Raw genomic sequence first — 20,677 nt, 5'->3', positions numbered from 1 at the left:
TCAGTTCTTTATTCCATTTGTGATGCTTTCAGCTGTTTTCTACAATGTTGTAAACAGTGAAAATAAAGGAAAACTACTCCAAAGATATATGATTAGAGCACCAAGAGATACATAACAACTGCAGTTATCAGCATATAAGTGGCAGGTTGCATTAAATAAATGAGCACATATGCTGTTCATGTAAACTCCTTCAGAAAGGCAGAAGCTGACCTGCCACCTGGACACACTGAGCAGTTAGCTGGCATACCACTTTCATGCTTCTGGGTACAAACCAGTTGTGCAAAGCCTGCTGATAACAAAGTTTTGGTTGACCTGCTTGGTAAAGTCTGTAATTATAGCTATTGCATTTTTTTAGGGCATTTGAACATCCATCAACCATACAAATGACCAACAGAAACACTATTATTCATTTTTTGTCAGGATCAGACATTCAATATGATCCAAATATGGAAATACCAAAAACAAAAGAAATCTATTTTAAAATATTAAATACAGTTTACACACCAGATGATCTAGCCTTGACCACAATAATCGTGTACACTGCAGTCAAAAATTTGGACACACCTTCTCATTTAATGTTTTTTCTTTTTTTCACTACTATTTACATCGTAGAGTCTCACTGAAGGCATCAAAACTATGAATGAACACAGATGTTTTATATTTTAGATTCTTCAAAATAGTCACACTTACTTTAATTATTGCTTTGCACATTCCTGGCATTCTCTCCATGAGCTTCATGAGGTAGTCACCTGAAATGGCTTTCCAACAGTCTTGACGGAGTTCCCAGAGATGCTGAACACTTGTTGGCCCTTTTGCCTTCACTGCGGTCCATCTCATCCCAAACCATCTGGACTGGGTTTAGGTCAGGTGACGTGGAGGCCAGGTCATCTGACACAGCACTCTCCATCACTCTCCTCCTTGGTCAAATAGCTCTTACACAGCCTGGAGGTGTGTTTGGGGTCATTGTCCTGTTGAAAAATGAACCATGGTCCAACTAAACGTAAACTGGATAGGATGGTATGTCGCTGCAGGATGCTGTGGTAGCCATGCTGGTTCAGTGTGCCTCCAATTTTGAATAAATCCCCAACAGCGTCACCAGCAAAACACCCCCACAACATCACACCTACTCCTCCATGCTTCACGGTGGGAACCATGTATGTAGAGACCCATCCATTCACCTTTTCTGCGTCACACAAAGACATGGCAGGTGGAACCAAAGAGCTCAAATTTGGATTCATCAGACCAAAGCACAGATTTCCACTGGTGTAATGTCCATTCCTTGTGTTCTTTGGACCAAACAAATCTCTTCTGTTTGTTGCATTTCCTTAGTAATGGTTTCTCAGCAGCTATTTGACCATAAAGGCCCGATTGGTCAATCTACTCTGAACAGTTGAGGAAGAGATGTGTCTACTACTAGAACTCTGTGTGGCAATTATCTGGGCTCTAATCTGAGCTGCTGTTAACTTGTGATTTCTGAGGTCAGTGACTCGGATGAATGCATCCTCAGCAGCAGAGGAGACTCTTGGTCTTCCTTTCCTGGGGTGGTCCTCAGACTGCAAGCTTACTTGTTGTTCCCAGATTTTCCAAAAGTAGAATGGGAGTCAGAGCCTTCAGTTATCAGGCGCCTCTCCTGTGGAACCAGCTCCCAGTTTGGGTTCGGGAGGTGGACACCCTCTCTATTTTTAAGACCAGGCTTAAAACCTTCCTTTTTGACAAATCTTATAGTTAGGGCTGAATGGGGGACCCTGACGGGGTGAGCTGGTGTTTTCATTTGCACAACACACTTCTCCTTTCGACGTCCCTTAGTTCTGCCCCTAGTTCTGCTGCTATAGGCCTAGGCTGCTGGGGGACCTCTCTTGATGCACTGAGCCCTTCTCTATCTACCTTTATTTTGAATATATATACCGTTATTGCATTACACTCACTCCGTTTCTCCTTGCGTCCTTTCTCCGAGTGTCCCTATACTTGATATGCTCATCTACATACTGTTTGAATTTTACTACCAGCTATATATATATATATATATAGTATATTTAATGCCAGAGCCATACACCATAACAGCAAACTATGAATCAGTTTCAATGTTAGCTTGCACTTTGTATGTATCATCTAGCTTATCATACATGTATCCAATTGTGTGTTATATGGTCTGTGTTCCCCACCCCCTCTTCTCCCATCCCTCTCCCTTTCAACCCCTCCACCCCTCTATCTCTACCTCTTCTGTCCCTCTCAACCCGCCCGGCCAGCAGGCAGATGGGTCCCCCCACATAAAGAGCCGGGTTCTGCCCAAGGTTTTTTCCTTGTTAAAAGGGTGTTTTCCTTGCCATGTCGCCTTAGGGCTTGCTCTGGGGGTTCAGGCATATGGGTTCTGTAAAGTGTCTTGAAACAATTTGACTGTAATTGGCGCTATATAAATAAAATTGAATTGCATTGAATGCGAACCAGTTTCGTCATAGTGCTTGATGGTTTTGGCGGCTGCACTTGGGGATACATTCAAAAGTTTTGCAATTTTCCAGACTGGCTGACCTTTAGTTCTTGAAATAATGATGGACTGTCATTTCTCTTTACTTAGTTGATTGTTCGAGCCATAATATGGATTCTAACAGTTGTCAAATAGGGCTGTCAACTGTGTACCAACCTGACTTCTGCACAACATTACTGATGGTCCCAACCCCATCAAGAAGGCAAGAAATTCCACAAATTAACCTTGACAAGGCACAACTGTAAAGTAAAAACCATTTCAGGTGAAAACCTCGTGAAGCTCATTGGTTTGCAAAGCTGTTATCAAAGCAAAGGGTGGCTATTTTGAGAAATCTAAAATATAAAACATATTTAGAGTTATTTCACACTTTTTTGTTTGCTACATAGTTTCATATATCTTGCTTCATAGTTTTTATGTCTTCAGTATGTATCTTCAATGTAGAAAGTAGTAAAATAAAGAAAAAACATTGAATGAGTAGGTGTGTCCAAATTTTTGACTGATATTGTATGTTGTAACATTACAGTGACCACACTGTATTATTCCATCAGCCTTCATGGATGGCATGTATGAGTGGTTGGCTGCTAAAGGTCTCAGCTTCAGGGCAATTTTCCTGTAATGTGCCTTGCTGAAAATGGATTACTTAAAGTTGTACATTGCCAAACTGGTCGTATATTAGTGTGGTAAATAAGATAAGATAAGATAAAGTTCTTTATTTCTCCCCACTCCAGGGGAAATTTACATTGTTACAGCAGCTTTATTTGAAGAATGGTTTAAACAAATAAATGAATCTCATAAATTACATCTGGATGAAATGCCTGGAATGGTGAAGCAAAATAGAATGATAAAATCTGCTGATTAGCACATTTTTTCTAAGGACAAAATATTTTATATTCTTGAAAACCCCACCTATCATCACTGCTTTTTCTGATGAATTTGTTTCTTAAATCCCTCACATGCATGGATTTTAAATTTACTGAAGAGTGGGGGACTGAACAAATTAAGAGAGACTACTTTTACAGGCTTGTAGTTTAAACTGAAATAATATATTTTACAGCAGGTAAGATTTGTGTTGATAAAATTTTGCCGATATCGCAAGTTTGTTTTATAGAAAAAAAATCCCTGTATTCGTTTGGAATTGACAAAAATAATTTGGATATTACCACATCGAGAAAAATAGTAAATGGGAAAACGTTTGTTTTATTTTGGAAGCCAGTGGAAGTGGCTGCAGTTATTCGGTACTACTTAACGAAGAAATAACCTTACCAACATCAGGAGAAAAGTGCTGGAAGGCGACAGTGGGACTGAACGTTTGTGTCTGAAAAAAGTTCGAATTTAGTCTTTTGCATGAAGATGGACTCTGCGGCGGTGGAAATTGACGGAAGCGTGATGGAGGGTGTGAGTACTCACGCTTTCTTCCCAGCAGAAATTTTAGGAAAATCAGCTGTTTATCGGCGCTGCTAACATGCTAACACAACCGTAACAGCAGCGGTTAGCAGCAGGTTCTGACCACACTGGATTCGGTTTTGTTTTCACACAGGGCGGACAAATCCTGAGAGTCTCCGCCGCGCTCAGCTGCATCACCGGGTCATCCATCCAAATCACCAAAATACGAGCCGGCAGAAGCACACCGGGACTTAGGTGAAGTAGCGCGCACTTGCTAGCAGGCTAATGTTAGCCTATTCATTGAAGTCGATTCATCGGCTAACTTAATCAGCACATATCAACAATTACAAACCAACCGCTTTTTATTTAAAAAAAAAAAAAAAAATTATGTTAGCTGTGTTTTATTTATATCACGTTGATCTCAACGATTTGTTCAAACCTCCCGGCTTCATCTGAATAATGACTTTCATAAACTTTAGCCCGGTACAACTTCTGTGGAGAAAGAAGACACTGACCACAGTCTACGCAGATTATTTTTCTACAAGACTGTCCACGAACCCACGATAACTACTGAAACATGACATAACTGAAAATTCATGAGGCTATTCTCAGAAACCTTTAAATTATTTTTCAGTCTCTGTGCCTCTGTCCTTTCTTAAGAGCAGCGTCATCTGGCAGCTGTTAATCAATTATTTAAATTTCTTTGATTAATGTTGCTGCTTGATGTATTATATTGAATGACATCCATCATGCACAAAAACACATCAGTCCTTTTTTGACTATCATGTTGTTTTATTACCAAGTTTAAAACATACCAGGTGTCATGATGGTTTCATCAGGCTAACTTAGCAATCCTTTTTTACAGAATAAAGGAAACATTAGATTTTAAGTGTGAAGTTGTTGATAGTTTTATCAAGGGTGGTTTTTATGTCCATGTTGCCTGTGTTCAGACCACAGCACCTGAGCGGCCTGCAGCTGGTCTCAGATCTTTGTTCTGGCAGTCTGCAGGGAGCCAGCATCGGCTCCACCGACATCAGTCTGACTCCAGGAAAGATCCAGTCTGGAAACCACACTGCAGACACACAGACAGCAGGGTGAGACTGTATAACTGACTGTGTGAACAGCTTCTGTGTGCCATTAAATTTTCTTCTTTCTTCAAAGACTGTATGTCCATATATTTGTGTGTGTGTGTGTGTGTGTATCTCAGGAGCGTGTGTCTGCTGCTGCAGGTAGCTCTGCCTTGTGCTCTTTATGCTGATGCTGCCTCACAGCTCTGTCTGAAAGGGGGAACCAATGCAGAGATGGCTCCTCAGATTGACTACACCATCAAGGTATTTGGCCTACACACTTTTTAGAGAGAGATGGGTGTAGATGATCTTAATGTGACATGTGAACTGCTTTTGAAAGGAGCTGTAGACATCATTTTGTTAAGGGTGGAATACGTAAGTGTTATTTATTTTTTAAAATTTAGTCACTGCTAACCTGTAAACACTAGCCCATCCTGTTTCATGTTCCCTACCTGCAGACTGGCCAGGTTGCTTTTCTGGTAGTCCTCAGCGTCATTCTGCTGCCTCTCCGGTGAGTCTTGGACTTGATTCCACTGTCTCAGGTAGCAGGTGGCTTTGGTGGGCTCTCAGTTGGGAGCTTCAGGACCAATCCAGCCAGAACGTGCAGCAGTTGGAGAACTCATTTATGTGCTGTTATATCTAGCTTATTGGGGCTACAGAACAGAACAAGTTTGCCACAAAGTTCATCTGAATGTGATAGAAGACTGCGGTCACCAGCTGCTGTCCAAGACAGTGGAGTTGGTCTCTGTCCAGGGGACAAGAAACTCAGTTGAGAGCTCGCTGAATGATATCGGGGACTGCCACAACGGCAACCTGGCAGTTTGTTTTGTAGTCAGTAGACAGTGTAGTGAAAGAATAGCTGAGAAGACCAACTTTAGAATATAATCAGAGCAACACAGAACACAGAGATGTGTGAGTTGTGTCTTTAGCCTTGATTTGAAGTCACAGGCTTTTGGTGTAATGACAGAATATTATTCATTTACTTATATTATTTGTTTCTTTATTTGTTAAAACCGTAAAGGGCATTTAAGCAAATTCAAATGCCAATTAAATACTAATTTTAAAAATGACACATTTACCTGATGACTTATATTGTATTACAAATATTAATATTGATGTAATATAGACAGGTAGTGCAAAATGGTGGCATATATTTACAAGAACAGACATTTCAGTAGCCTACCTACACTCTCTTCATGTTATGTGTCAGGAACATGAGCATATCTACATTTCTGGGAAAACAGTGAACTCCCGATTTTTTTTCACAATGCAGACAGCATTTGACAAAATGTGCTCTGACAGGATGGAAGTGGCCAGAATGCACAGGCAGTATTTGGCTGCTATTTCCAGTTTAGGATAGCGGTCGCAATTTCGTTTCCTCCATCCAAGTGGGCCAGACTGGACGCTAGTAGAGTTTGCCAAATACTGCTCCATCTCTCGCTTCTCACTTTGATCTTGCTCCTCAGGGTGTTCATCATCAGAGTCTGACAGCATTAGCGTGGATATCTCAGTCTTCAGCATTTTGTCTTCTGTTTACAAACACAGGCGAAGTGAAGCGTGACGTCAGAGTTAGTAGGTCCACGTGATACAGCCAGTCAACTGGTCAATCAAAAGTAATGCTGTAATGTTACAACATACAAGATCAGTCAATAAATTGGACACACCTACTCATTCAATGTTTTTTCTTTTACTACTTTCTACATTGAAGATACATACTGAAGACATCAAAAATATGAAGCAAGATACATATTGTGTAGCAAACAAAAAAGTGTGAAATAACTCTAAATATGTTTTATATTTTAGATTCCTCAAAATAGCCACCCTTTGCTTTGATAACAGCTTTGCAAACCAATGAGCTTCATGAGGTTGTCGCCTGAAATGGTTTTTACTTCACAGTTGTGCCTTGTCAAGGTTAATTTGTGGAATTTCTTGCCTTCTTGATGGGGTTGGGACCATCAGTAATGTTGTGCAGAAGTCAGGTTGGTACACAGTTGACAGTCCTATTTGACAACTGTTAGAATCCATATTATGGCTTGAACAATCAACTAAGTAAAGAGAAATGACAGTCCATCATTACTTCAAGAACTGAAGGTCAGTCAGTCTGGAAAATTGCAAAACCTTTGAATGTGTCCCCAAGTGCAGTTGCAGAAACCATCAAGCGCTACGACGAAACTGGTTCACATGAGGATCACCCCAGGAAAGGAAGACCAAGAGTCTCCTCTGCTGCTGAGGATGCGTTCATCTGAGTCACTGACCTCAGAAATCACAAGTTAACAGCAGCTCAGGTTAGAGCCCAGATAAATACCACACAGAGTTCTAGTAGTAGACACATCTCTTCCTCAAGTGTTCAGAGTAGACTGTGCCAATAGGCTTTTATGGTCAAATAGCTGCTGTGAAACCACTACTAAGGAAATGCAACAAACAGAAGAGATTTGTTTGGTCCAAGAAACACAAGGAATGGATATTACACCAGTGGAAATCTGTGCTTTTGTGTGATGAGTCCAAATTTCAGATCTTTGGTTCCACCTGCCGTGTCTTTGTGTGATGCAGAAAAGGTGAATGGATGGTCTCCACATGCATGGTTCCCACCATGAAGCATGGAGTAGGAGGTGTGATGTTGTGGGGGTGCTTTGTTGGTGACGCTGTTGGAGAGTTATTCAAAATTGAAGACACACTAAACCAGCATGTCTACCACAGCATCCTGCAGCGGCATGCCATCCTATCCGGTTTACGTTTAGTTGGACCATCTTTTTTTTTTTTTTTTAACGGGACAGTGACCCCAAACACACCTCCAGGCTGTGTAAGAGCTATTTGACCAAGGAGGAGAGTGATGGATGTGTCAGATGACCTGGCCTCCACGTCACCTGACCTACACCCAATCCAGATGGTTTGGGATGAGATGGACCGCAGAGTGAAGGCAAAGGAGCCAACAAGTGCTCTGCATCTCTGGGAACTCCGTCAAGACTGTTGGAAAACCATTTCAGGTGACTACCTGATGAAGCTCATGGAGAGAATGCCAAGAATGCAGTAATCAAAGCAAAGGGTGGATATTTTGAAGTTTCTAAAGTATAAAGCATGTTTTGACTTATTTCACACTTTTTGTTTCCTACAGAATCTATCTGTGTTCATTCATAGTTTTGATGCCTTTGGTGAGAATCTACGATGTAATCAGTCATGAAAATAAAAAGAAACCATTAAATGAGAAGGTGTATCCAAACTTTTGACTGGTAGTGTATATCTTCAACAGCAAATGCAGAAGTGTGAGGTGTTCCCTCACCCTCATGTCTACCGACTGTCAGGGTGCCTTCCTCCCACACAGCAGATTCATAAGGGAGCCGTCAAACTTTACACCTTCATTTTCACGAAATTGATGCTCTACCACTAGATTTTTTTAAAAACAGATCTTTAACAATTTGCTTTGGAACGCCAATTTTAAAGGGGCTTGCAACCTACAAGAAATCACTAATTGCCACTTTCAATCAGCCCCAATGAGGAACTTGCCATAAACTGCTCCAAATGAAAGTTAGCTGCCATGCTCTGTGTAATGCCTAGCCACTTCAGTTATTCAGCCAAAATAATCCACCTGGGACTCAAACAAAATTGTCCAGGACAAGCCCCTAATTTGTTGACACTTAGCTGTCTGAGGGGAAGGGAAGTAACCAAAAACAGACAAGTGAATGCTATTTTTTTTTTTTTTAATAGGTAATCAACTTGCCAGTTGTATTCTAACCAAAACAGAAAGTACAAGAGGAGTAGCACCTGTATCTAAAGTTTTAACACCTTGTATCAAATTACAAGTGGTTGGTTGTAATTTAATGTGCATCCCTAGGCTATCCCAAACCTCCTTCTTGAAAGTTAGTGTCTCTCGAAATTCTCTGACACAAAGATACGCTGGCAAGCTGCACAGTACACAGAAGCTGTCGCTGAATGACGGGCTGGCAGTGATTTTGAACGACTTGATTGGAGGCTGGTAGTGTTGCTGGTCCAACTGGATGTCAAGTAGGCATTCAAGTTAGAGGAGGAGCAAATGAGATGGTGCAGGCACCAACTGGATGCAGAGTCTTGCACATGCAAATGCATACAAACGCTATCTTCCAAAAGGTGGGAGCGTAACAGCCCAGCGCTATTACATGAATGAACTGTAAATTCGCTGTCAGCATGTTGTAAGTGCACTGTATACACACTGAAAATATCCAGTGGAAGTACACTCTGTTTGCTCACTGTATACTCAGAAAGTACTCTGTGTGCACATTGGTTGTACACATGGAACACGGTAAACTTTGTCATAAGTCTGCTAAGAAATTGACCTGTGAAGTGTCGCTGCTTGTTTTTTGGATGGATCATTGTTTACAGCTGGGGTTGGCAGCATTTTGGAGGTATAGATTTCATACCAACCTTTCCACATATCGCAATAGAAATGGTCTGAAAAGAAGCTAGACTTCTGCACCTGTTCCTGGTTTAGTTTTCATGCTGTAAAAAATATCTAGTAGACAGACGTGTTTTTACCCAGGCCAGGTGAGATAGTGTATAGAGCAGCGACATATCACATCGGGCATAGGATGTGATGCCATAATGGAATAAACAGATACTAAGTCTCTGTCTAGATCAGCTTTAACCTTCTGAACCTGAAACCCATACTGGTCGATCTGAAAGGCATGTTTACTTTCAAAAAAAAAAGACAAAGCCAGAAAATGTAGAAACAGAAAGAACTGACAGATTTTTAACTTCATGACAATACTGATATTGAGAAATTGTCAAAAAATTTTCTTCAACATGACGTTTTGTTAAAATTAACTTTATTCTACATATCTCAACAAGAAAAGCACTCAGAGCGCAGTACTCCGCCAAGGCTGCTCAGTCGTATGATTTCTGACGGGCAAGTCCTGATAAATCCGCAGTGGTTGATTTGTAGTAGAATCACAATCATGTGATCGTCAGTAGGCAGCTGAAATAGTGTTCACTTGTTGTATTTACAGTGACGCCATGGTGCAATGATATGGAAAACTTTTGCAAGTCCGTGGATCCAGACTATAAGCCACATCACTGCTGAAAACTAATGAGGTGGTCCTTGTGTCATTTCTGATCTTCTCTGACAATTTCATCCAAATCTGTTACTCTTTTTTTGAGTGATGTTGTGCACAGACAGATTCACAGAAGGACAATTGTATGTCGATCGCCACATAACTCCGCCGTGTTCCTTGGCGGAGTAAAAGAAAAAAAAATAGAGGGTATCTAAAAATTGATAGCATCTTCCTAGAACTGATGTGCAGAGAAGTGGGAAAGATGTGGAGCCACCATTTTTTCCAGTACTGGTAACCCCCTATGGGTATTAGAAACATTTTTTACATTTTGTACAAAAACAGCAAATTTTCACTGTTTTTGTCTTTTTTATGATTGATAGCATTATGACTGCACAGAAGACATCTTTGGGTTGACTGGTTTTTCTTCTTCAGGTTTTTAAGCCCATTTTGGAGAAGTTTGGAATCCATTTTGACTGTGACATCAGAATGAGGTCAGTTTACATCGTAGAAAAAGTAGAAATGTGTGTGTGTGTGTGTGTGTGTATGCCTAGCTGTGTCTGACTTTACTGTGTGTGTTTGTGAATCAGGGGTTTCTACCCTAAAGGTGGTGGTGAAGTGATGGTGACGGTGAATCCAGTCAAAGAACTGCAACCTGTTACCATGATGGAGAGAGGAAACATCACGAAGATCCACGGCAGAGCATATGTTGCTGGAGTCCTGCCCTTCAAAGTAAGATTCATGATATAAAGTGTTTCAGAATGATAAACAAGTTGATAAAAAAATATTCTCTTCTTCATATTCTGAGAATATTTTTCTGTTTATGAACAAGTAAAGCAAAAAGTATCCATCCATCCATCCATCATCTATACACCGCTTAATCCTCATTAGGGCTGCGGGGGGGGGGGGGGGGGTGCTGGAGTCTATCCCAGCTGACTCAGGTGAAGGCAGGGGACACCCTAGACAGGTCGCCAGTCTGTTGCAGGGCTACATATATAGACAAACAATCACTCTCACATTCACACCTACCGACAATTTAGAATAATCAGTTAACATCAGCATATTTTTGTACCGTGGGAGGAAGCCGGAGTACCCGGAGAAAACTCACTCATGCACAGGGAGAACATGCAAACTCCATGCAGAAAGATCCTGGGAAAGCCAGAGATGTCTTGCTGCAAGGCCAAAGTGCTAACCACTACGCCACTTTGCAGCCCTGAAGCAAAAAGTAAAGAATTTGAAATTTGAATTTCAGCACTTCTGAAGAATTGAAAGAAAAAAAGTTATCAATTTACTTGAGAACTAGCCTTTTCATTGTGTTGTGTAGTATTTTGTATTTGAGTCCAATGTAGTCGCTAAATGTTGACAGTGATTTTTATTGTGTTGACTACTTTTTAGTATATCAACTGTAGGTATTATCACGTTGACTATACAAATACTCATTTGTATTATTTTTGTATTTTAATTGTATTAACGGTATTTTTACTTACAGTTGTTGGTTTTTATCATGTCAGCTGTAGTTTTAAATTTTGTCCATTATAGTTTTTGTTGTTTCAATACAATCATTTTTTCATCAGCTTTGTCCTGATCATGTAGCTGTATGTTTTTATGTCTTCTGAGTTCACTTTATTGATATTTTAATGGGTAGACTGTAGTTTTTTTTTTTTATTACAATTTGTTGACTGCAGTTTTATTGTATTGAGACTGAGTTTTGTTTTTACTTTGAGTCTGTCAACTGTAGGGTTTGTTTTTTTGTTTTTTGATTGAGTCTTTTGTAACTGTAGGTGTGTGTGTGTGTGTGTGTGTGTTTTTATTGAGCTGACTGTAGATTTTGTGTTTGTCCTCAGCTGGCGAAAGACATGTCGGCTGCTGCTGTTCGAACCATTAGGAAGGAAATCAAAGAACTTTACATCAACATCCAGCCACTTCAGGAGAAAGACAAAGCCTTTGGAAACGGGAATGGAATAATGTAAGCATAATGGCATAATTGTTATGATTCAACATGAAGTAGGCTGAATTGCAACTGAGTGAAATATGGCAAAAGCTGTAAAAAATATGTAACGGTTCAGTAACTTCTTTTTTTTTTGGATTAGTTTTAAGTAGATGTGTCATCAGCAGCTCTCTGGTTAGTCTTTGTCCCGTCTGTGTTTCAGAATCATCGCAGAGTCATCAACAGGTTGCCTGTTTGCAGGTTCAGCTCTGGGAAAGAAAGGTGGGGTGGTTATTTAAATAAAAAGGCATTTTAAAAAAACTTTTAGTTCTATCACATGCTCAACTTGTAAAGCTTCAATTAGAAAAAGGTCTTTTGGTTGATACCTAAGTTGACCAACCACGTTCTGTAGAACGCAGGTGACGGGTGTACAAGATTGTGATTCACAGTGCAGATGGCCACGTAAACTAATCCCATCAACACTCACCTGTGTGTTTCAGGTGTGTATGCAGATAAGGTTGGTATTGAAGCTGCTGAGATGCTACTGAGAAACATCAGACACAATGGCTGCGTGGATGAATTCCTTCAGGACCAGGTGAGAGACACACTTGCTGATACACACCTGGTGACCTTACTGTGACGTTACTGACCTCCCTCTGACCTTGCATTCCTCCTCAGCTCATTATCTTCATGGCGCTGGCAAAAGGGACGTCTCGAATTCGAACTGGCGCTGTGACACTCCACACACAGACGGCCATTCACATTGCAGAAAAGCTGACTGAGGTCAGGAACAACTCACAGTGTAGACATAGTACACCTACAGTACATAGTATCATTTATTCCATTTAATACATGCATACATAAGAGTTTTGGCCCTTTACTGCTTTATTTATTTCAAAACGTCACCAATTTTTTTGAGCGCTTTGTCTCATTAGGACCTGTCTTTCAGGGAGGTGAAGAACTGTCAGGTGGTGACAAAAGTGATACTCTATTTCAGTGGTGAAAATTTCATTTAAATTGTTGATGAGTCAAATTTAGGAAGCCTTTTGAAGAAGAAAATATGTTTTCAGAGAGTGAATTATGATTATTGGGCCGGAAATGGGATTTGATTTAAAAATGTGAGAATCATCACGTGAAACTTAGATATGCTCTTGGTTAGGTCTCGGATGTCACGGACTGATATGTTTTTGCAGTGTGTGCTGCACCAAATGAAGCAATTTGTATAACCACTGATATATTGTAAGTATTTTTGTGTTGTTGTTTTTTTTGCAGGCAAAATTCACAATAACAAAGTGCGAGGACGAGCTGAGCAGCAATGTCACCTATGTCATCGAATGTCAAGGATCAGGAGCAGCTAACCCCAACCTGTAGCTGAAGACACACACTTTACCACACACTGTACACACACACTGAACACACTCTGTCTCTCTACTGGACTTGGTAGCTGCTCCTGACCTAGCCGACCCTCTTAGCTTGTTTCTCTCAGGGTTTTTCCTTAAATACTGTAATAAATAAATAAAACTCTTGCCAGACTTACATGACTATTTTAAATGTTTTCCATGTACATGTTAGTTTTCTGTTTTGCCATTTGAGTTCGACTCAAGTCAAATTTGCAATATGCCAAGTCATTAGACTAAGACATTTTGCTTTTGCTGTCAGTATTATGACAGATTTCAGACCTTCAACATTGTAGTTATTAAATCAAAACTTTGACTTGAGGTCAAGATTGTAAAAGACTACTCAAGATGTACTGACACTTTTTGGACAAATTCTGCCTTTTTTTTTCTTCATAACACTGGGTCTTTAATTCTGACTTTCTAAATCAAAATGTCGACTTTTTAGGTCAAAATCTTGACATGCTAAAGGCAGCTTCTTTACACTGGGTTATTAGCTTCTGAGTCAAAATTCATACTATTTAGAAGATTGCTGGTTAGTCAAAGCTTTTTAGAAGAAGATACTGAGTGACTTTAGGTTGAAAATTTCTTTGAGTCTAAATTATAAGGTACTGAGTCAAGATTTTAGTTTATGTGCTCATGATAATGATGTGCTTTCCTTGCTAGATGAAAGTGATGACTTCAGATCACCATTCTGAGATATCAAGTTAAGACTAAGACTTTATAAGCAAGTTTATTACTTAAAGTTGAAATTATGATATTTTAGTCAAATTTTGATACTAAATCAAGTCCATAACCTCTAAGAATTCGAAATTATAACTTGTGTTGTTTGAGATAAAATGGTCACTTATCAATCATAACATGAAACCACCTGCCTAATATTGTATAGGTTCCCTTTCTGTTACCAAAGTTGCTGTGACCCGTCATGGCCTGGACTCCACAGCCGTCTGAAGGTGTCCTGCAGTATCATGGACACCAGCATATTAGCAGCAGATCCTTTAACTCCTGGAAGTTACAAGGTCGAGCCTCCATGGTATACACTTGTTTTTCAACCACATCCAACAGATGCCAAATCAGACTGAGATCTGAGGATTTTGCATGTCAACACTGAACTGTTGGTCATGTTCCTCAAGTCATTCCTGAACAATGTTTGCAGGATGCGGGGAGCATTATCCTGGTGAAAGAGACTACTGATATCAGGAAATACGGCTGCTATTAAGGCATGTACAGTTTATTTAAGAAGATACTATAACATCCACTTGAATGAAGGACTCTATTGTTGCATGACACTGCCTCTGCTGGTTTACCTTCCCATAGTACATCCTGCTGCCATCGCTTCCTCTGCTAAACAATGCACACACTCTTGGCCATCCACATAATGGAAAAGAATGAAATATTAGACAGTTTTTAATTTTTATAGACGGCCATTCAATTCACAAACATTTTACACATGAACAACACTAATGTGCACTTTTTTTGAAATGTTCACATATTCACAACTTGTAGTTCAATTACATTTATTAATGATCTAAACAGCAATACCTTATGAGATGCTTGTGTGAAGGAATAGTGGAATACACTAAAGGCTTATATCAATTATTTGTGTAAGATTAAGACAGGAGAATGTCAAAAATGAATAAGTCACTGTAAAAACTGCACAGTTTTGATTCTAATTTACTTAATCTATATATATTTTTTGAAAATAGATCTAGCTAAGAGGGTAATTATAAAAACAGACTGTGATGAGACAAAATCCAATTAAGATCCATCAGCGAATATAGGTTTTGTTGCAGGATGATAATGTTGTAGTTCCTCGGCAGAGACACTCTTCAGACTATATTTCAGAGTTGCTTTCTGCCCAATAACATGGGTGGAGTATTTAGTTCTGCATAAAGGTAGGAGGGATCTGTGTCTTTGCTGTCACAGCACCTGAACTCTGGACTTAGATCCCAAGACTCACTAAATCACTCTCTTCTTAAAATTGCTATTAAAACTGTTTTTCTTGCATAACCTGAGGAGTTTTATCGTGTTTCTTATGTGTGACAGCTTATTTCTATTCTTTTATTTCTTAAAAAATTATTAATATTTCATCTTCCTTACTGTGTTATTTGATTTCTCTTTTCTTCTGTTTTAGTTATTTGCTATGTGTAAAGCACTTCTGATCTGCAAGGTTTGCAAGTGCTTTTGTAAAGTCTTTTACAGTGCCATTGAAATTAATTCATGTTATTAATGTTATTGCAAAAATCATGATTACTAAAACAGATTATATTCAACTGATTGAGAACCTGTTCTTAGGATAGTTAAGCTAATTGGATGCAGAAAATATTAATAAAAGGCCCATTTTTTAATATTTTATTTTGCTTTTTCTAAGTTGGACATTCACATATATAGAAAATAAGTAAAAGAGCAAAACAAAAGGACAAAACTCAAGAATTCAGTTGAAACAGTGACAGTATCCGCATAAGCTTGGGAATCTGGCCTGTAATTTTTAGCATGAGAAAACATGATGGCCTTTCATATGATTAATAAATGGTGCCATATTTTATTCAAGCTTTTATCCGTTTTTGTAAACCCTTTGAGACAGTTATCTGATTCTGGATTATAGCGTTCAGCTGAACAGTAAAAATGTCCTCTTTAGTGAGGGCTCTCAGTGATGCAGCTTCTCCAGAAACTCATGTATTTCTCCACACATTTTATTTTTGTTTCTTTCTCTAATCTTTTCCAGATTTCTAATGCTGTTGTCACGATAGGAAGATTGTTGAGGTATAGCCGCTGCCTTCATGTGAAATTCTATCGACTTGTAGATCTGTTTTTGATTGAAATGTAAATATTTTGCATAGTAACTGTAAAGTATCTGTGCTTCTTTGGGATCCAGATCACTTTGTAGCAGTTCCACATATATCTGGTCAGCTGCAGCTTGGGTGGTATTCGACTTTGCATATATGTCTGCAAGAGTTACCTGCATTTTAAATGAAGAATGGGGATAAAGAGAAATGACTTCCTTGCAGAGACTGATAGCTCTGTTGATCATGCTGTGCTCCAGAGGGTTGTCCTTCTGAGATAAGATCCTCCATTTGTAGCATGTTGCAGCACATTTCTTCAGATAACGTTTGTCTGGGTGTCTTTCTACAGCCTCCTCTGCCAAATCAACAGCTTCATCCATAGATACATATCTTCTGTACAGCCTTAGTAATGGTTGGATACCACTGTAACTGCTGACTGGCTTTCTTAAAACCATTCTAGCTAGCTCACGTGCTTCATTTTCAATGTTTATTCCTTTGTCAGCACAGGCCTCAAGGTAAAGAGCAGCAAGGTACAAGTTCGCCTGATCCTGTTCTTTGGTAAGTTTCAATTTCTTGAAGATGTCAGCTCCTAGGTTTTTGTCATGGTGACTACAGGCATTTACTAATGCTATGACATGGCTGGTCTGCCACTCCACCATGCCAGGCTGCATCCCGATGGCTCTCTGAAAGTAATCTGCAGCCAGCAGGTTGCTGTCTTTGCCAAACTTCATGAGGGTCCAGGCTTTTTCAGCATAGATCTCTGGATGGAGCTCATTAGGAAATGGCAATGCATATTCATTTATCAGAGCATCGACCTTTGATATGTAACCCAGACTCTGTGCTCGTTCTCCCAGTTGGTGGTGCAGCCAAGCTAGGTTCCCGTAGCTCACCACTAGCCACTGACCTTCATCCGAGACGGTGTTTCTTATCTGACGGAAGGTCTCTGTGGCCCTGCTGAAGAAACGACAGGCATCTTCAGTGAGGCCCAGCTGGCAGTGGATGAATCCCTGCAGGTTGTAAATATGACCCAGCCAACTGTATCCCTCCTGGGTGCCAATGTCCTCCAGATTGTCCCTGACATGAAGAAGTTTGGACCTGCTGGGGTCCAGACCCCAAGTGAAGTGACATTGCAGAGAATCTAGTTTGGATTCCAGTGTCGACAGACTCCGAGTAGCACTAATGGAAAATGAATATGGAAAATTTTAAATTAGATATATACAATGCCGTATTATACCATACTCCGTGGTGTATCTTGTTTGGATAAGTTACTGTTCATCTCGAAAGAAAGAAGCACTGAATGATGGAGATGACTGAAGGAAGTAAAATTAGAGTCTAAAAAAGAGTATATGCAAATATAGAGGCAAAGAATCAGACTTTGTATAACACTCTTTAAGCATAAATAAATAACATTAAGAAAAGGCAGAGGCAGGAAAAGCCAATAATTCAGAATAACACAATGATAGAAAAGAGAAGTTACAGATGAAGAAGAACTATTTTTTTAAGTATGGACATAGTAAAATGTTGGAAGAACTGAAGAAAGGGAACTGGAAACGGAAATATAAAAGGTACACAAGAAAGAATAGTAACAGGAAACAGAAGACTACCAAGAAGTGAAGAAAAAGAACAGTAAGTCACAATTATGAAACAGAAATAGAGGAATGACGTTCAGATATACAATATTTTATGGAAGCAGCTACTCACTTCATCGTGCAGCTGTTCGCTGGACTCCGTGGCTTACTGAATACTGCTGATTTTTTTTTTTATGGCCACTATTTTAGGTGTGGCACCATAAACTTCAGTAATGTTCTACCTGTACTGTTGTAAATGATGTGATATTGAGTGCAGGGTTTGAACTCTGAGGACTGTCCCAATAATAGAAAGACACAGTCACATGTTTGTTATGCTGAAAATGTTCAGCTAGCCTTTACTAAACAGATCTACAGTATGTTCTGGTTCTGAATACAGACAACAAATAATGGATTCTTTTCTAAAAATGTACTTAAGCTAAAATGGAGTTTATAATATTTTAAAGCGAACTGATCAGCGGTATTTTAGTGATTACTGTGTCACAGTTACAATCATCTGTTGCTTTCCGTCTTGTATGTTTTTTATACGATTATCTTTGCCTGTAGACAAGAAAATGACAACTGATTGCACATTTTATCTTTTAAATCTTTTGACTTATCAGGCTTTTGGCTTGATAGTATATATCAAGCCTTTCTACATCTAGATGTTGGGATTGAATCAAATCATGATGCTAGTCAACATGTGACCCATCCTTTGATCTCAGCTACATACCTGTAAAGTTTCCTGACTGTATCTTGCACAGTTTTGATGGTATGGCACACACAGCATGGTGACATTTTGTCACAATGAAGCAGACACACAAAGTGAAAACCATCCTAGCTATGTGACAGCAGTTGCTAATTATGTCGTGTCTGAGGACCTGAACTTTGTGAAAACCACACTGTACCATGTCAAAACTTTGACCCAACCTTTTTAGCTCTTTAAGTGGGAAGGAAAGTTTTCCTTTAAAATGTGAATTGGCCCCCAAGTTGGGGCTTTGCATTTATAACATTTCTGACACAGAAATATGCATTTTAAAGCAGCACTCATAAGGAAGAGCGATTGACCACCTGATGACATGCACTGTACATGTACAGTAGTTCATGATTTTCAAAAAATAGCAAAAATAATTTGGTAAGACAGTAAGTCTTCTGCAGATTTGAGTCACATGATAAAAAGCAATTAGGGATGTGTTAACGTGAGCTTTGGGGCATAATAAAAGCCACTGATTATTAGATTCTGTCAATGTATGCCCTATAAAAATCCATCAGTTCAATCAAAAAAAAATTGTACAAATTTTTGATAATTAAAATAATTCTTGGGTGGAGCCTCACAGTATGTTTTTCTGTGTTAATTACTTGAAACACAACAATTAGTCACATTTTGTAGAACCAAATGTTTTGAAGTCGACAGAGGGGGCTTTTGTTGGGCACTTAGTTCTTTGGTGATAATATAGCCCTCAGTTAAATGCATAAGGCAACTTTGGCATCTCAAACAACAGAAAATCCTTTAAAGTGATGTTGCTAAAAATGTTCAATGTAAAAAGACAGCACATGCTCATCTAAATGTAAGGTATCTAGATTGAGGAAAAATGTTTACTTAACATGCAGGGTAAATACGTATTTTTTCATACATAATGTATCTCACATACATGTAAGCTTTGGTTGATGCATTAAATTATCAAACAGTTCAAATGTTGAGCCTACATATGCACAATGTTGTAATAACCTGAATCTCTTTTTGTGGGTTTACTACTTAATTTAAGTAATTTTAAAACCATCACGCACTAGTTGTCCCTTGCATGGTGGATAAGATTAGAGCATCTATTTGAGATAATTGGACACTACTCTTCAGAAGGAAAGCTCTTGGTCAATCTGCTTTCTCAATTAGAGCAATGGGTAAATGTGATTCCATCCCCACAAACATTAGAGGCTCAGGAAGCTTTGCAGAGTTTAAAACTAGTCTCAGTCTTTTTCTAAAGGCAGCACAAAGTATCACCACTAATGATTTCCTTGTATTTATTATATTGATTGTATTTACTGATTTTATTTATTATCTCACACTGATGGACTTTTAGGCAACATTTTGTTTTGATTTGCATAATGTAATTGTTGTTCTGTGTTTTTTGTTATTGTTTTCTCTTTTTTTGTTTTTTGTTGTTATTTTCAATCTGTCCATTAGCTAGAGAAATTATTTGTCACAGTGGACTGTCCCTGTAAAATAATAATTAAAAAACAAAAACGGAAATCTGAAACACCCACTGTGATGTTGTATGAAGAACACCAATACTAAAAGCTATTTTATAATATATATTTATATCAAGGATCAATGTTATTTTGATTATTCAGCTTTTTAATACACAATTATATATTGACATGGGTCAATATATAATTGTGGGACCTTTTCTAACATAGTTGACAGGTATCATAGTTGACATTTTTGTTGTTTTCAGGCCTAAAATCAACATGTCTGCCTATGGCATTTTAAGAGAAAGATTCTTTTAAATATTAAATATACAACTGAGTAGAATTCAAATTTATTTATAAAGATGTTGTAGTAAACTTGTTGTTATGTGATAAATCCACCATTGACTCACACACTACTTTACATTAAATAACTCAGAAAGTCTTGGAATCTTACCAGTCTTTTCTTCAGGAGGAAATGACATCATGTGGAGCAGGTCATGTGATCTGGAATTAACACACTTCCTTGAGAGGTGTTTTTGTAATGGGTAACTTAGTGGAAAGTGATTTTTTGGACACTGACACAATTTGTTATTTTCCATATAAAATTTAATATATTGCCAAAAAAGAAATAGCTGTCATGATTATCTCAACTGACTAAAAAGAACACAATCAAAGCATTTTTTGAATGAGCTCATTTTAGTTTCATTTCATTTCAGTTAATTAGAAGGTGGTTGTTAATAAATCCAAACAGTTATTTAGTTGACATTTTAACGATATTCTGTCTTTTTTTTTCAAATTAGCAAGTTATTGTTACCATAATAAATTATTATGGCATTCGCGAAGACATGATCATAATGAACATAAAAACATT

General features: G+C 38.7%; 2 protein-coding genes across 2 annotated transcripts; one reads left to right on the top strand and one right to left on the bottom strand.

The window, feature by feature from the left end:
- Window positions 1-3,719: 3,719 nt before the first annotated feature.
- On the top strand, window positions 3,720-13,413 carry rtca (RNA 3'-terminal phosphate cyclase). Its single transcript, XM_023290091.3, has 11 exons — window positions 3,720-3,877; window positions 4,020-4,120; window positions 4,816-4,959; window positions 5,073-5,196; window positions 10,386-10,444; window positions 10,541-10,682; window positions 11,795-11,916; window positions 12,101-12,159; window positions 12,378-12,472; window positions 12,556-12,660; window positions 13,150-13,413. Exons 1-11 carry the CDS (start codon window positions 3,827-3,829, stop codon window positions 13,246-13,248), a joined length of 1,101 nt encoding a protein of 366 aa, XP_023145859.1. The 5' UTR covers window positions 3,720-3,826; the 3' UTR covers window positions 13,249-13,413.
- Window positions 13,414-14,647: 1,234 nt separating this feature from the next.
- Window positions 14,648-17,796, bottom strand: LOC111581771 (interferon-induced protein with tetratricopeptide repeats 1B-like). The gene is made up of 2 exons (XM_035957184.2): window positions 17,756-17,796; window positions 14,648-17,230 (listed from the first exon to the last, which is right to left on the bottom strand). Exons 1-2 carry the CDS (start codon window positions 17,758-17,760, stop codon window positions 15,919-15,921), a joined length of 1,317 nt encoding a protein of 438 aa, XP_035813077.1. The 5' UTR covers window positions 17,761-17,796; the 3' UTR covers window positions 14,648-15,918.
- Window positions 17,797-20,677: the final 2,881 nt, after the last annotated feature.

The sequence above is a fragment of the Amphiprion ocellaris genome, chromosome 2 (genome assembly GCF_022539595.1).
Source record: "Amphiprion ocellaris isolate individual 3 ecotype Okinawa chromosome 2, ASM2253959v1, whole genome shotgun sequence".
Classification (NCBI taxonomy): domain Eukaryota; kingdom Metazoa; phylum Chordata; class Actinopteri; family Pomacentridae; genus Amphiprion; species Amphiprion ocellaris.
This window is presented reverse-complemented; position numbering and strand designations above follow the sequence as displayed.

Excerpts from the sequence above, each read along its gene's own strand:
- rtca (XM_023290091.3), top strand. The coding sequence starts at position 3,827 with ATGAAGATGGACTCTGCGGCGGTGGAAATTGACGGAAGCGTGATGGAG. Across the intron at positions 11,917-12,100 it reads GGAAACGGGAATGGAATAAT|AATCATCGCAGAGTCATCAA; the intron begins GTAAGCATAATG and ends TCTGTGTTTCAG. Across the intron at positions 12,160-12,377 it reads TTCAGCTCTGGGAAAGAAAG|GTGTGTATGCAGATAAGGTT; the intron begins GTGGGGTGGTTA and ends TGTGTGTTTCAG.